The sequence below is a fragment of the Urtica dioica genome, chromosome 11 (assembly GCF_054948205.1).
Source record: "Urtica dioica subsp. dioica isolate 48M chromosome 11, U.dioica_male_clone48M_v1_H2, whole genome shotgun sequence".
NCBI classification, from domain to species: Eukaryota; Viridiplantae; Streptophyta; class Magnoliopsida; order Rosales; family Urticaceae; genus Urtica; species Urtica dioica.
The window spans coordinates 7627517-7642836 of record NC_142766.1 but is presented as its reverse complement, the minus strand read 5'-3'; the positions used below and the strand labels follow the sequence as shown (position 1 = coordinate 7642836).

At 39.6% G+C, this 15320-nt stretch overlaps 3 protein-coding genes across 5 annotated transcripts; 1 reads left to right on the top strand and 2 right to left on the bottom strand.

Annotated features, from left to right (window-relative positions):
* Positions 1–4526: 4526 nt before the first annotated feature.
* LOC149380963 (B3 domain-containing protein At2g31720-like) lies at positions 4527–6958 on the bottom strand. The gene is made up of 3 exons (XM_089601254.1): positions 6261–6958; positions 6042–6118; positions 4527–4676 (listed from the first exon to the last, which is right to left on the bottom strand). Exons 1-3 carry the CDS (start codon positions 6847–6849, stop codon positions 4527–4529), a joined length of 816 nt encoding a protein of 271 aa, XP_089457380.1. The 5' UTR covers positions 6850–6958.
* A 1621-nt stretch (positions 6959–8579) lies between these two features.
* LOC149380962 (luminal-binding protein-like) lies at positions 8580–11093 on the top strand. Its single transcript, XM_089630044.1, has 5 exons — positions 8580–8768; positions 8851–9169; positions 9255–9466; positions 9609–10292; positions 10370–11093. The coding sequence occupies exons 3-5, from the start codon at positions 9358–9360 to the stop codon at positions 10855–10857; spliced, it is 1281 nt and encodes a 426-aa protein (XP_089486170.1). The 5' UTR covers positions 8580–8768; positions 8851–9169; positions 9255–9357; the 3' UTR covers positions 10858–11093.
* A 706-nt stretch (positions 11094–11799) lies between these two features.
* Positions 11800–13115, bottom strand: LOC149380961 (U-box domain-containing protein 35-like). Of its 3 annotated transcripts, XM_089601950.1 has the most exons (4): positions 12848–13115; positions 12581–12702; positions 12295–12504; positions 12070–12193 (listed from the first exon to the last, which is right to left on the bottom strand). In XM_089601950.1, the coding sequence occupies exons 1-4, from the start codon at positions 13053–13055 to the stop codon at positions 12182–12184; spliced, it is 552 nt and encodes a 183-aa protein (XP_089458076.1). In that variant the 5' UTR covers positions 13056–13115; the 3' UTR covers positions 12070–12181. The 3 variants fall into 3 exon arrangements, with proteins under 3 accessions (XP_089458075.1, XP_089458077.1, XP_089458076.1); XM_089601949.1 differs by having other exon boundaries at positions 11800–12504; XM_089601951.1 differs by having other exon boundaries at positions 11800–12504; positions 12581–12699; positions 12848–12879.
* Between the last annotated feature and the right edge of the window lie 2205 nt (positions 13116–15320).

Genomic DNA, 15320 nt, shown 5'->3' with positions numbered 1-15320 from the left:
AGTATGTAAGCATCAGGTTCCTAGTTCTTCGAAGATACTTAAGAACATGCTTAACAGCAATCTAGTGCTCGGGTCCAGGGTTGGATTGGAAACGGCTAACTACGCCAACGGCGAAACATATATCAGGTCTAGTGCAAAGCATAGCATACATGAGGCTTCCTACGGCAGATGCGTAAGGAATTTTCCTGATGTCTTCAATCTCTTGTGCAGTCTTGGGAGACTGGTCCTTAGAGAGTGAGACTCCATGCCTAAAGGGTGTTTGGCCCTTCTTGGAGTCTTGCATCGAGAAGCGATCCATCACCTTATCAATATAAGATGCTTGAGAGAGCGACAGGGTCCTGTTTTTCCGATCTCGAAAGATTTGGATCCCCAGAATGTACGCGGCTTCTCCTAGATCCTTCATATCAAATTGCTTTGCTAACCAGATCTTAACCTCGGATAATTTACCCACATCATTACCTATGAGTAATATATCATCGACATATAGTACCAGAAACACAACTTTGTCTTCGTGTATTAACTTGTAAACACAAGGCTCATCTATTGACTGTTCAAAGCCGAAGCTTTTCACAGTTTCATCGAATCTAATATTCCATGACCTAGATGCTTGCTTTAATCCATAAATGGACTTAAGCAACTCACAAACCTTGGTCTCCTAACCTTCTTCCACGAAACCGTCTGGTTGAGCCATGTAAATGCGCTCGTCAAGATTGCCATTCAAGAAGGCCGTCTTGACATCCATTTGCCAGATCTCATAGTCGAGAGCTGCAGCTATGGATAGGAGTATGCAGATGGATTTAAGCATCGCGACTGGCGAGAAGGTTTCTTCATAGTCAATCCCTTCTTGTTGGGTATAACCCTTAGCCACAAGTCGTGCTTTGAACGTCTCGATGTTCCCATCCGGACCCATTTTCTTCTTGTATATCCACTTACACCCTACGGGTTTAATCCCTTCAGGAAGATCTACAAGTTTCCAGATTTGTTGACATACATCGAGTGCATCTCAACTTTCATGGCGTCAAGACAAAGGTTTGATTCAGAATAAGCCATCGCTTGGATATCGGAAACAGGATCATCCATGTCAGAGACGGCTACGAGAGAGTCTCCATAGGACATGTACCTGTCAGACTTTTGAGTAGCCCTCCCACTACGTCGAAGTACTACTTGACGAGATTCTGAAGAGTTAGGTTGTGTTTCAGTTGGGGTAAGAACAGTTCTTACAGATGAGGTAGAAGCTTCCTCACCCAACTTTTCTTCAAGCACAATTTTGCTTCTAGGTTTTGCATCCTTCATAAAGTCCTCCTCAAGGAAACGAGCATTCGTGCTAACGAAAGTCTTATCGTCCTCGGGACTATAGAAAGTAAAACCCTTGGTTTCCCAAACAGACACAATTCTGACCTACTAGCCAACTTGCTAGTCTTTTGCCTTAGCATGTGTGCAGGGAATCACCCTCACAACCAAGGGGGAAGACCGAGATTTCCGCATAAGTTCACATACGCTGTTGTAGGGGGCAGCGAAGGAATGAAATCCGCCCTGAGAGCTAACACATGGAAGCGAGACATGTCCGCCTACTATAATCACCACAAGAATTAGGGGCACAAAACTGAATATTGCAGAGTATACGCGACTATGTCATCGCTAAATTTGCACGTGGTGAGCTAGGAGACGTAGATCTAGCTGACTTATCCCCTCTTCGAGGTGGGGCATCACCTGGAAAGCATGAACGCCCTAAGGAAGGAGCATCTCCCTCGGCAGAAGCCCCTAAAAAGGTAGTCGACTATATCATAAGAGTATCTCGACTACCTTATGATCAACTTATCATCAATGCATCTGTTTCCCTAGCCGAAGGGTATAAAAGAAATCAAAGGGAATCAGTCGGTAGCCCAATCGTGCTACCTAAGCGGATCCAAGCTTGGACACCAGCCCGATCAATAGTAATTAATGGCTATTAACGAACCTAGTTCACCGACTGAACAATACAAAGGGATAACGAGCTTGAAATTCACGATCAACTACGTTTAGAATTGACCACCCCGATCTAGATCGACGGGTCCGACCCAGAGCGATTGGAAGGGATAGGTTACGAGCTGAAAGGCGAGTTAAGAAGCCAACTCATTCATTTCCTAAAAACGAATAAGTCGGCCTTCACCTGGATCACCGAAGACATGCCAGGGATTGACGTAAGCATTATGTCCCATCAGCTGAATGTCGACCCAAATTTCAAACCGATGAGGGTATACGTAGATTTCACGGATCTTAACAAAGCATGCCCAAAAGACAGTTTTCCCCTTCCGCATATTGATCGGTTCGTCGAAGCAACCGCCGGACATAAGATGTTATCCTTCATGGATGCATTTACTGTGTATAACTAAAACTTGATGCATCCCGGTGATCGAGATAAAACCGCCTTCATCACAGATAGAGGAATCTATTTTTTATAAAGTGATAACATTCAGTCTGAAAAACATGGGTGCCACTTATCAAAGACTCGTGGACAAAATGTTCGAAGAGAAATTAGGTAAGACCATGGAAGTCTACATCGACGGTATGTTGGTGAAGTCTATCCGTGACACGGACCACGTAGCGCACCCCGAGGAAGGTATTAAGGTATTAAACCAGTACCCGATGAAACTAAACCCTACGAAGTGTTCATTTGGGGTGTCGTCAAGAAAGTTCTTGGGCTACTTAGTAACCTAGCACGGCATCGAAACGAACCCCGACCAGATCTTAGCACCAACAGGAATGCCCTCGCCTAAGAATAAGCGAAAGGTACAACGATTGACCGGAAGGGTAGCAGCACTAAACCGGTTCATCTTAAAATCAACAGACAAATGTCTCCCGTTTTTCAAATGCATCAAGAAAAACACTGAAAATGTTTTCATATGGGAAGACGCTTGTGAGAAGGCATTTAAGCACTTAAAAGAGTATTTGGCTTATCCACCCATGTTGGCCAAGCCCGTGGAACGAGAACCCATATACCTCTACGTTTGCTGTATCACCCGCCGCAGTCAGTGGTGTACTAGTAATGGAGGAAGTAGGAAATCAGAAACCTATCTTCTACATCAATAAAACATTCGAGGACACGGAGACCCGATATCCCGCTATCGAGAAACTTGCACTGGCCGTGGTGGTATCAATAATGAAGTTACGACCATATTTTCAATATCGCATCCGATAGTAGTAATGATCACCTAGCCAGTGCAGAATGTCCTCCACAATCCGAACTTGTCCGAAAAATTGACCAAATGGGTGATCGAGCTCTCAGAATACGATATAGAATAAGAGATTTGAAAATAAGACAAACATATAAATGTCACTAACTTGTTGACGTTTGTCTTCTTCTTCTAACTTATATTGATTTGATATTTTCTCCTTCAAATCCACCGTCACATATCATTGGTTTTTGTAATATCGAAAATATAATTTTTTCAATATATATAATTTTTCCAAGTGCTTCATGAATTATTTGTTTTCCAATTATTCTCGATGCATGTTGTGGATTTTTGGAGAAGACATTAATATCACATTTCATTGCGAAAAAATGGAAGTCTCCGACGCGCCTTCGAAGCTCAACATAACTATGAAGATCTAAGCGAGGTTGGGGGTCCAAGTCTTATCTTTAGAGTGTAGAGAGAGTGTGACTTTTAGTTAGAGAAAGTGAGGTGAGAGCGAGACAAAATTTCTCAAAGCTGATCGAGAGAACCTACTCCAAACAGTAATATATTTTACATTTATGCCTGTTTTCTTTTGTTAGTAAGACAAAAATAACAATATCACTAGCTTGATGACATTTTTTTTTTCTTTTAACCTATATTCATTCAATATTTTCTCCTCCGAATCCACCGCCACAGATCATCGATTTTTGTATTATTGAAAATATCATTTTTTAGCGTTGTTTCTATATACTTTTCCAAGGCTTGATATATATATATATATATATATATATATATATATATATATATATATATATATATTACAATTATTCTCAATGCATGTTACGGATTTTTGGAGAAGACATTAGAAACCCACTACAACAAAAACTGGCAACAGCCGCGACAAAAGTCGTGACTGTTGCTATGAAAGTCGTGGCTGTTGGTGCTTCAACCGCGACAACAGCCGCGACAAAAGTCGTGGCTGTTGCTCCGTTGCTGTTGACCAACAGCCACGACTTGTCGTGGCTAAAATCAGCCGCGACTAGTCGTGGCTATTGTCGCGGCTGATTTCGACCACATAATTTTGCTGGGAAATTTATTTTCCTGCCAATTTTGCCGGGAAACCAATTTTTCCCGCCAATTTTTTCCAGCCTATTTTTACCGCCATTTTTTTCCGCCAATTTGTAAATGTAAAAATAATTACACGAATAAAATCTTATAAACCAAAATAATATATATTTCATTCATACGATGAATTCATAATTATACTAATAAAATGTCTCATACTAACAAACTAAAATACAATACTACAATAAATAACGCTCGCGGCGCTTATAAACTAAAATATAACATACTATCAAGTAAAGTAAATCACTACTCGTACTGAGTTCCCAAAGCAGACCGACCAGTTCTCTTCTTAGCTCTCTTCCGTGCTACAGTAGGCGCACTCCCAGAGCCAGATCCTCCTTTAGCTCGCAGTGGACGTGAAACCGAGGGTGGGGTCGTCTGTGCCGGAGGGGGTGCCTAAAAAATAAAATATTTAACCACCAAAAGCAAACCTAAAAACTATCCACCAAAGAATTCTAAACACACTTTCAATTTGTAACAAGTTTAAAAATTTCAATTTATATAATTATTAAACACAATTTCATACATCCTTGATCAATTCTATTAGAATGATTAATTTTATTTTGAGAGAGTGCATGTTTTTTGAAGTTGTGATATCTTTTTAATCATAATAATAAACTTATGAAATTGGTCTAGATATACATCCTTCTTGATCAATTTTATTCTCTCTTTTCATAATTTTTTTTTCTTGGGTTTATTGACTGGGTAAGAATATCCAATTAACTTTTCTATTTTTTATTTATTTAATAAATAGAAGTAAAATGTTATAGATTGAGTACTTAGTTATAAGATAGTCTTGATATGCTTTATAGCAATTTTTACAGCACAGCTGATAAACTTGTGATTAAATGAACTTGCTGTTTCTTTGTTGACCTTTCTTCCAAAACCAGCCCTGAAAAAATGAAAATAGAAACAGCCACGACAAGTCGCGGCTGTATCATCAAAAGTCGCGGCTAATTAGCCACAACTTGTCGTGGCTATTCCCGAGAATAAAAATTGTGGCTGTTGCCACTATTTGTTGTGGTACCACCCACATTTCATCCCGAAAATAATAAGAAATTAGAGAAAGTAATTTTCAAAAATTGATTGTGATAAAATATGATGGTCTGCAATGTTCTTCAAGCTCACCAGGATTAAAACCTAATTGCTCGAGGCAGCTAAGATTGATTATTGAGACAATCCTTCGATGGTAGTAAGTTCGATCATCCATAACATTGGATAGGGACGATGTGGTTGTGGTACACTGTCTTGGATTGAAGCCGTGGATGTGTTGGAGGAACTATAATTGCAACTGGGACATGGTGGATAAACACTTGTTTGCTAGTGATTTTGCTCTCCAAAATGGTGAGAGGTTTAGGACTAACACAAACAATGGATTGGAGGATCAGGGACGAAGAAATGACATCTCGTTTTTCTCATCGGTGGTTATTTTATTTTATATGTTCACCTGAAAATGTAGATTGTGGTTATTAGTTTCTTTTCATATATGCCCTTGTAAAAAAAAAAAAAAAAAAAAAAAAAAAAAAAAAAAAAAAAGATTTCTGTTTTGCTCGTTCACGGGATAGAAGTAGAAGAGGTACACTGGGTACAATGGGGGGTTTAGCTCTGCTATTTTAATTAATCAAATAATTTAGTTATGTATGCTGTATTGTATTGAAGGAGTAGATCATCTCTTTTTATACATTTGCAAAAGAGGATGTGTACTTTTCTGTATAGTTTCTTCAAATACATTACTTTAATACTTTTGTGTTATTTTTGTACCTTGGTGAAGAAACAAGTTGCCTCAAAAATAGTATGTGTGTATGCCAGTTTGAGACAGCAATTGCCGGGACTGGTATCTAAACATTTACGATATAACAAGTAAAATAAAAGATCAATATCAATATCCATAGATAAATTTCAAATAACAAGAAAAAAGAACACTATATATAGATACACAGACGCACAAGATGTGCAGGCATGGAATTTAGATATGTATACATGTGTGTGTTGATGATGGAGGTGGGAATGAATTGCAATGGCGGGTGAGGTTGACGAGTGCGAAGCAGAGTTGGGATTTGCGTCGGAAGGACCAGAGCTGAACGACGTCGTTTGGGTGAAGGGTGTTGCGTTGGACGACGGAGTTCCAAGCCTTGGTGAGGTTGAAGATAAGGGTGTTTCCCATCTTCCACTGCTTGAGTCGGAGCGAGTACTCTCTCAGCTCCTCGTCGACCACAAGAACATCGAGCCCCTGATTTCTGACCCGAGAAGCCTCGTCTTTCCTCAGAACCAGCCCCGGCAGCGAGAGTCGCCCGTGGCCTCGGCTCACGTCCGTGTTCTTCAGCGCCTTCTCGATCGCCAGCCTCACCTCGTCTCCCCCGAGCTCCCCAACCACTCTCTTCCTCAGACCCGCCGGCATTTCCAGTCTCCGCCGACCCCTTCTCGACACCGTCGTCCTTCTCTTCTTCGGAATCGTTTCCGGGAACACCGTCGTTTCTATCTCCGCTCTCTTCCTCTTCTTCTCCTTCGTCTCCGACAACGACGACGCCACTTCCGCCAGTAGACACAGATTTTCCCAAAGCTTCGACATTGTGAGAAAGAGAGAGATATGGAATGTTGAACTGAAGACATGGTTTCCGGGAACATCAGTATTTATACAACGCCGATGTGGGTTTCAGAGCCGTTGCTTGGTTTCCATTTCTCTCTCAGTTTCCTCTTTTATTCCTCTCTCACTCTCTCTCCAAATAAAAAAGGAAACTTTGTTTTTTTTTTTTTTTTTCGAGAAAAAGGAAACCTTGTTTTCAATGTCGATTCAATAGAATCCTCTCCAACCAACCCAATTTTCGTTTCCCTCGGCCAAATAAAATTTAAAAAAAAAAACGAAGCTTTATTTCAATTCGCGTTGTTTTTTTTTTTTTTTTTTTTTTTTTTTAATTTCCCTTTACGTTTATAGTGTTGGTGTTTCTCTATTGTGTTGTTTCATTGAATCAGTTTTTTGTATTTTTTTGTAAAATGAACTCATAGGTTGTATGGTTGTGTTTCCGGAATTTTAACATAAATCAATAGCCTGAAAATGTTAATTATTTTGCCCTAACACAATTTGTGTATTTTTATGATAGGGATTGAGATTACCCCAACTTTTTATCTCTTTGAAGCTTTATATAGGTCCGAACTTGGACAAATTCGTAAAATTTCTTCATTCTATAACCACGAGTTCATAAGCTCTTATTTCATTTAGACCCGTTTGGAACTCGAAAAACTAGAAAAAAAAAGTTAAAAATTGAAGTTAACGAAAATATATTATATTGGAAAATGGTGGAAAATAGAAGTAAAATAAAATAATAACCCCCAGCATTTTCTTATTCTTGTTTAAAAATTCTAAAAATGCTAGACGAAAACACTAAGAAAGATATATTTCTTAGTAAGAGAAATACATATTTCTTAGTATTTTCTGTACAACATTGTAATCAAATCCGTTTTCATTCGTTAGTAAGAAAAAATTAACAATATCAATAGCTTGTAGATTTTTTTTTTCTTCTAACCTATATTCATTCGATATTTTCTCCTCCAAATCGACAACCGCACATCATCGGTTTTTGTATTAATGAAAATATCATTTTTTTTAGTATTTTCTATATAGTTCCAGTTATTCTCAATGCATTGCATGCTACAGATTTTTTGAGAAGGCATTCGAAACCATCACATTTCATCTCGAAAATAATAAAAAAAATTAAAAGAAGTAATTTTAAAATTTGATTGCGATAAAATATGATAGTCTACACTGTTCGAGCTCACAAAGATTGAAACTTACTTGCTCAAGGCTGTTAAGATTGACAATTGTGACAATCCTTTGATAGTAGTCACTTCGATCATCAACGATCTTCTCTGCAAGTAGAGCATGGTCGACCACACCATTGGGCGCTTATTAGCTCTTTGGATGTCCTTTTATGACTCGTTGGTGTAGCCGAGTTATTTGTTTGATTTTTTTCAAATTGAATGATTTAGAAGTAGAACTAGGTTTTCCTCTCTTTTTCTAAATTAAGTGGATTAATTTATGTTCTAAATTACCAAGAGAATTTTGATTAAATGAAGTTTAGGTAATGAAATTCCATGTTTTATATGAAAAAACAAATACAATATCTTTTAGAAGAAAACATAAATATTATTGAAAATAAATAGAGTTGGCCGCGAGTGGACTGAACGTTCTTGGCTCAACAGTAAGTGGTACCAAGCAAAGGTCTTTATTCAAAAAAAATAAAAATAAAATAAAATAAAAATAAAACCACGGTTTGTCTTTCTTCTTTCGTTTCTCAGACACACTCGAATTTATTATTATTATTTTTTTTTTTTTGAAGGGGACACAGTCAAAAATCGTTCTTGCTTCACCTTCACCCTATTAAAAGCTTAAAAATACTCATTTATAGTGTCAGGCCATGAACCACATGGACGTACAAACACGGAAGTCCATGAAGACCAGAGTCCCGTTGCTCTTGATCATCTTGGCGTCACGTAAGTTGATATCCATTGAATAACAGTAGCTGATTATTTTAATTTTTATTTCACTTTTGTTGATATATGTTTGTTTTGTCAGACATAGTTACGATATCAGTAGCTGGTGATGATAACTCACCGGTCGCTGTCTTCCCCGACGACGATGACGGCGATTTCATCAGAGATAATCTCGAAAAATACGATCTCTACGGCGCTTCAATCGGAATCGACCTCGGTCACAGCCACACCCGTGTCGGCTTCGAAAGGAATGGCGTTTTGGAGCTCATTCCAAACGAATTTGGTGACTCAAAGACCCCTAATTGGATCTCTTTCTCCCACAACGGAACCATCCTCATAGGAAAGGCTGCCATTAACGCTAATAACTCCATATTCGACATCAAACGCCTCTTAGGAAGAGAGTAGGTTTTCTCTGAGTTAATGCATTGAAACACAAACACTGTGACTGTGAGCGAAGACTCATTCAATTCAGTTGTGATGTGGCAGGTTTGATGATCCAGAGGTGCAAAGAGAGGTTAAGGTGTGGCCTCAAAAGGTCGTGAACAGACAAGGTAAGCCTTATCTGCAAGTCAACGTTTGAGGTGAGATCATGGTGTTGAATCCCGAGGATGTATTCGCCGCCTTCTTGAGCAAAATCAAGGATATGGCCGAGAATCATATCCGCAAGAGAATACGAAAAGCCGCTCTCGTTATCCCAGGTATGGTTTTGTGTGGTGCATATTAATTTAATCATCAATGGTATAGTATTATGGGTTCCGTGTCAAAATAATTAACACCTAAGGCAACGAGTCCTGAAAATCTTGTGCTTGGTTGATTATGAAATGATGTGTGTGATTTCAGATGATTACAAGCCAAACCAGCGGTCCGCTCTGAAGAGGATAGCGCGCCGACTTGGGTTCATCGAGACCGTAGCTGTGGGGCATCAAACTGCTGCTATTATTGCCCACAAGTTGGATCAGACACGCGGCGAGAGGAACCACTTGGTGTTCCATGTCAGCGGAGAAACATGCGAAGCGCACGTGATTTCTTGTGACAATAGAGTCTTTGAAACTCTCGCGAGCAATAACGATACGCGTTTGGGAGGGAATGAGTTTGACCGGAGACTCGCAGAGCACTTTATCAAGTTGATCAAGAACGAGTATGGGAGGAAGAACGTGGTGGCTCTCGAGAAGCTCATCGGAGAGTGCGAGAGAGCAAAGATAGCACTGAGCGGACAGGATCGAGTGGCAGTGGAGATCGAGGGCGTGAAGTTATCTGAGCCGTTGACGAGGAATGTGTTCGAAAGCATAAACGCGGACTTGTTCGAGAAGATGACTGTTTTGGCACTGTCGGCTTTGGAAGAGGCGGGGCTCAAGAAGGATGACATCGACGGCGTTGTTCTCACCGGAGGAAGTACGATGATTCCCAAAGTGCGAAAGCTCTTCGAGGATTTGTTTGGTAACAAAAGCACCGCTCATCTCAATCCCAACGAGGTTCATGTCAAGGGCGTGTTGGATTTATATCAGATTATCTTGGATGGGCCAAGTGAGAGATATCTAAATGATTTTAATTTAGTTTTGTTATAACTTGGGTACTAAGATATTAGTTATGTTGAAATGCAGCGCCAGCGGATATGGGTTTTAGTCCTGAACGGTATTTGACTCGTGTGAGCGCGGGAATCCAAACAGTCGGCGGTGTGATGACAAAATTGATCCGAAGAAGAACAATGCTTGGGGATACGAAGAAGGCGTTATTCACGACCCACAGAGATAATCAATCAACTGTGGAAATCAGAGTTTTGAGTGGAGAGATGCGTTTGGCCAATGATTGCCAAGAGATTGGAAGATTCAATCTATCGGGAATCAGTCCAGCTCCTAGAGGAGTGCCTCGGATCGAGATCAGCTTAAAATTGGATGATAATTTCGTCTTCACGGTGAAAGCTAAAGACAAGGCTTCGAATGTGTCGGTAACAGAAAGATATCGGTACGATCATAGTATAGAGAGGGAGATCGAGCGGATGTTGGAGGAGTCTGTGGAGGAGGAAGATAGGGTGTTTTGGCTAACAAACCCTCAAACACCCCACAACTTTTTTCTGTCCAACTTAAATTAAATTCTTCTCTTTAGGCTGATACTTTGAAGCTCTGCAACATGAAAAACTATTTTGTTCTCAACTAATAATTAATACATATAATGGAAGTGAACTATTTTGTGAAAGGAGTTAGTTCATCCTTAATGCAGTTTCGTGTATTGTAATCTTCAATTTCTTCGTGCCTCGGATCCTCCGATAGAGCCTATGAGAGGTACCATTTGTACGTCATCGATATTTAATGGAAAGAAAGAAAAATAAAAAAGCATAAGAGTTTGGTTGCTATCTCGAGGTTTCCGAGATCTCACGTAGGACGAAGAAAAGAGAGTTTCGATACAGTTGATAACTTATTGGTGGCCTTCCTCATTATAAACAAGTTAATAAGTAAAAGCAAATCCAAAACCAGACAACCAAGTAACAATTAAAAACTTAATTCACTATTGCTCTCACACAAAGCTTTTCTTCCCCTAAAGTTCTAATGAAGAGACGAGCTCGAGTCAAATGGCTTTCTGGTAATTTCGATCAAGCGTTCTATAGGCAATTGATAGCGGCCATCACACATTCAATCGAACTAACTAGAGACTAATAACCCAAAATAAAATCTAATCTAAAGAAAAGAAAGTTAAATGACACATTCATGATTGTGAATGAGGTGAGAACTAATCCACCTCTGGACATTAAATCATCCACGTCACTCAAATTTATCTCTTAATAATTTGGGACATCGAACAAGTGGACGAAGTGAGAACCTCACCATTGCAAACCTTCATAATATATAGTCTTTCAAAATCTTTACACCATTGCCAACCTTCATAATAGTCTTTCAAAATATCATTTAATATCTATATCATCATATTTCAAATCCGGTTTCAAAACTGGACATCGGCTTGAAAATTATGATTTACAACTCCTTACTTGGACAACCAAATATCAGCTTACGACCAAATTTGTCCGTACATTGGCAAACTAAAAGATTTCAAAGTAACTTGTTGACATTTGTCTTTTTCTTCTACTTATTTTGATATTATATTTTCTTCTTTGAATCCACCGCCGCAGATTGGTTTTTGTTTTATCCAAAAAAAATATCATTTTTCAATATTGTTTTTCCAAGCGCTTCATGAATTCTTGAGCTCAATTTAGCTGTTGTATTGAGGTGATGGACTAATACAGCTGAGGTGATTCTGAGTTGATAGCCTTCTAACATTTGCACTATCCAATCACGTGATTCATACAATCTCAGTTTCTGAGGAAATGATGATAGAATGAGGAGAGTGGAAGTTGCTACGTGCGCGACCATTTGAAGGCCTTCCACGAATGCAGCGATGCAACACCAGAGCCGGAATGAGAACTAGAACGAGAACTGGAACGAGAAGTAGAATTAGAACTCGAATGAGAACTGGAACCAGAATCAGAGCGAGATTGAGAAAGAACTATCCGTTTGTCCTCTTTCTCATCACTCACCACTTGCTTCCCTTTGCAGATGATGCTAATCTCACAGCTTGGCGGCGCGTTCTGAAGAATCTGACTCTCCGTGCCTCCTTTCGACTTGAGCTTCGTGAGATTGGATATATTGGACCCCACAACGAGCCTTTTGATGTCGAGTTTACGAATGAGCTCTAAGATGGCCTCTGCTTCACTATCGTTCTCCACCACCACCGTCTCTACTCGAACCTGTCACTCATATTATATTAAAAATAAGAACAGAGAGAGAGAGAGAGAGAGAGAGAGAGATGGTTAGTTAGTCGACCTTGAAACGCGAGCAGGCATTAGTGTAGGCCTGAAGCAACTTCTTTCTCTTTTCGCTCTGTTGCCTCAAATATGCTTCAACCACTTTTGGATTAGCATGCCTCCGCGGAAGCATACCTCCTACTAGTGGTGGAGCCAAAAATGACAGGAGAAAAATAAATTTTAAGGAGGCAAATCTAAAAATAATCATATAATGTTGTGCTAAAATTATAAACAGATCATCAATAAAGCCTCACAAACCAGATGAATGATGAGAAGAACAAGTTACATGGTGAGGGCACGAGGTGGATAAGTGGGAAGACGTGGATGAGGTGGAGAACGGTTGACGAGGGAGCGATCGCCTGCTTGAGGGTCCACGCTAGCGCTTCCTTGCTCGCCACAACGTAAACACTGTCTTCTTTTTCTTCTTTCTCGAGGTCTATCGAAAACAAACTTCCTTCCGACTCTTCGTCTGAATCAGACATTACGATGTCCATCAACAACTCTTCTCTTCCCTCAATTTTCTCTCTTTCGCTTTGCTTCAAAGCTCAGACAATCGTTTTACATTTCACCGACCTTGATTTGCAGCTTTTATCAAACCTCAAAAGGTCAACTCTAAATAATTTATTAAAAAATAAAAGAAAGAGACCACTGTGACTGCGACAGAAAGATGTATAGATACATAGCATCATACATAAGGCCGTTGCACTGCTTGAAATCGTCCACTCTTGACTTAGAAGACAAACAAACTATGGATATCCACCATAGTGGTCGTTAATTATGACCAAGTTTGAGGTTTGGTACGGCTGATATTACATCGAATCTTTTCATTTACAAACGTAATATTCCGGTTCGGGCACAATTGGTTTATATACCTGTCATGCTTTTGATGATTGATATGTGCTGACATATTCAAATTAATTAAATTTTTATTCATTTATAGGATAGAGAATTGGATGATGATGCAAGATATGGCGTGTGTTAAGGCATGCTGAAGATTCTATCCTACTTGCATAACAATTTTGTTTTATTTTATTCGGGATCTCCATTCCACTTTACTTATTTAATTTTAGTTGACAACATTACTATAGCGTCACAAGTGTTCCATCGTAATATTTTCAATTAATGAGCTTTATTATAAAAAGAAAGAAAACTGAGGATATGCTCATTTTGGAATGTGAATTTCTTTTTTTTTTTTCGGAAGTTGGCAAAGCCTGGTCTGAATTAATAAAGAAATGCCTCCAAATCAGATCAGACCATTTTAAATGATTTGGAAAACTTGAGACCAGAACAGATCAAACAGGAAGAAATAAAAAAAAAACCCAACCGGAGTAAACAAACTGTTTTAGATCATTCCAGTTGGATTTGAATATCTGAAGAAATAACATTTTTATTTTAAAATTTAAGTAAAATATCTAAAATAAATAAATTATCATTAGTATTAGTATAAACATGCTAAAAAAACTAATATTTTTAACTCAAGCTTATTATATGGAACTGTTGAAATCCAGCTCGGCAGTTCGACCTTCTCGTGACACTTCGCCACCTCGTCCGAGCTAAGCTTCACCTCGTCCTCGTCACTTCGCCCCCTCTTCCTGACTAGTGTAGAAAATCAGTTCGTCAGCTCGTCTCACATTCAGTTCGTCAGCTCGTCTCACCCAACTCGTCCTCAGTTCGGAATCCACCTCAGCTTACTACGAACTGACCTCACCATCTTGGAACCAGCCGGTTCCTTGGAACTCATCTCACTTTGGGAAAAGTGTTGCATTTACTTTTTCATTCTATTTCCTATGTCTTGTTCTCTGTGTATATTTATTATTATCTATTTCTTAGAAGTAGTTATTACGTACATTTATTACACTGATCATGTATCTAATCTAGTCTAATGTATCAACCATATCTATAAATAGGTGATACAATTTCATATCAATATAAGGAAATATTCAAAGTCTCGGAACACTCTCTCTCTTCTCCGATTCTCTCTTTCTTTATATTTTCAACATGGTATCAGAGCCCAGAAAATCAATCACCATGAACACTACTTCGACCACCTTTCAGACCTCGCCCACTCAGTCTCAATCTGAATCCTTCTCCCAACATATCACGAGCCACAAACTCAATGGTCACAACTTCCTACAGTGGTCTCAATCCGTGCTCATGTTCATATCGGGACGAGGTAAAGAGGACTACCTCACAGGCGTGGCCACATCTCCTGAGATCGAAGATCCGACGTTTAAGAGTTGGAAGGCAGAAAACAACATGGTGATGTCCTGGCTCATAAACTCTATGCATCCCGAAATAGGAGAAACCTTCCTCCTTTACTCAACGGCAGCGGAAATCTGGCAAGCAGCTAGAGAAATCTTCTCCAACTCCGAAGATGTGTCCGAGCTGTTTGAGACTGAGAACACTCTCCACGACCTACGTCAAGGAGAGATGTCTGTTACTCAGTTCTTCAGCTCGCTCACGCATCTATGGCAGAAGATCGACCTCTACGAACATCACCAGTGGACCTGCTCCGAAGACTCAAAACTCTACCGCAGGATAGTGGAGACCAAACGTGTGTTTAAACTATTATCCGGGCTCAACCAAGACCTCGATGAGGTCAGAGGTCGGATACTCAGTACTAAACCACACTACCATCTCTCCGTGAATCCTTCTCCGCGGTCAGACACGAGGAAAGCATGAGGAAACTCATGCTTGGAGTTAACCAATCTAGTTCAATTCCGGGCTCATCCTCAGATTCGTCCGCCCTCACCACGCAT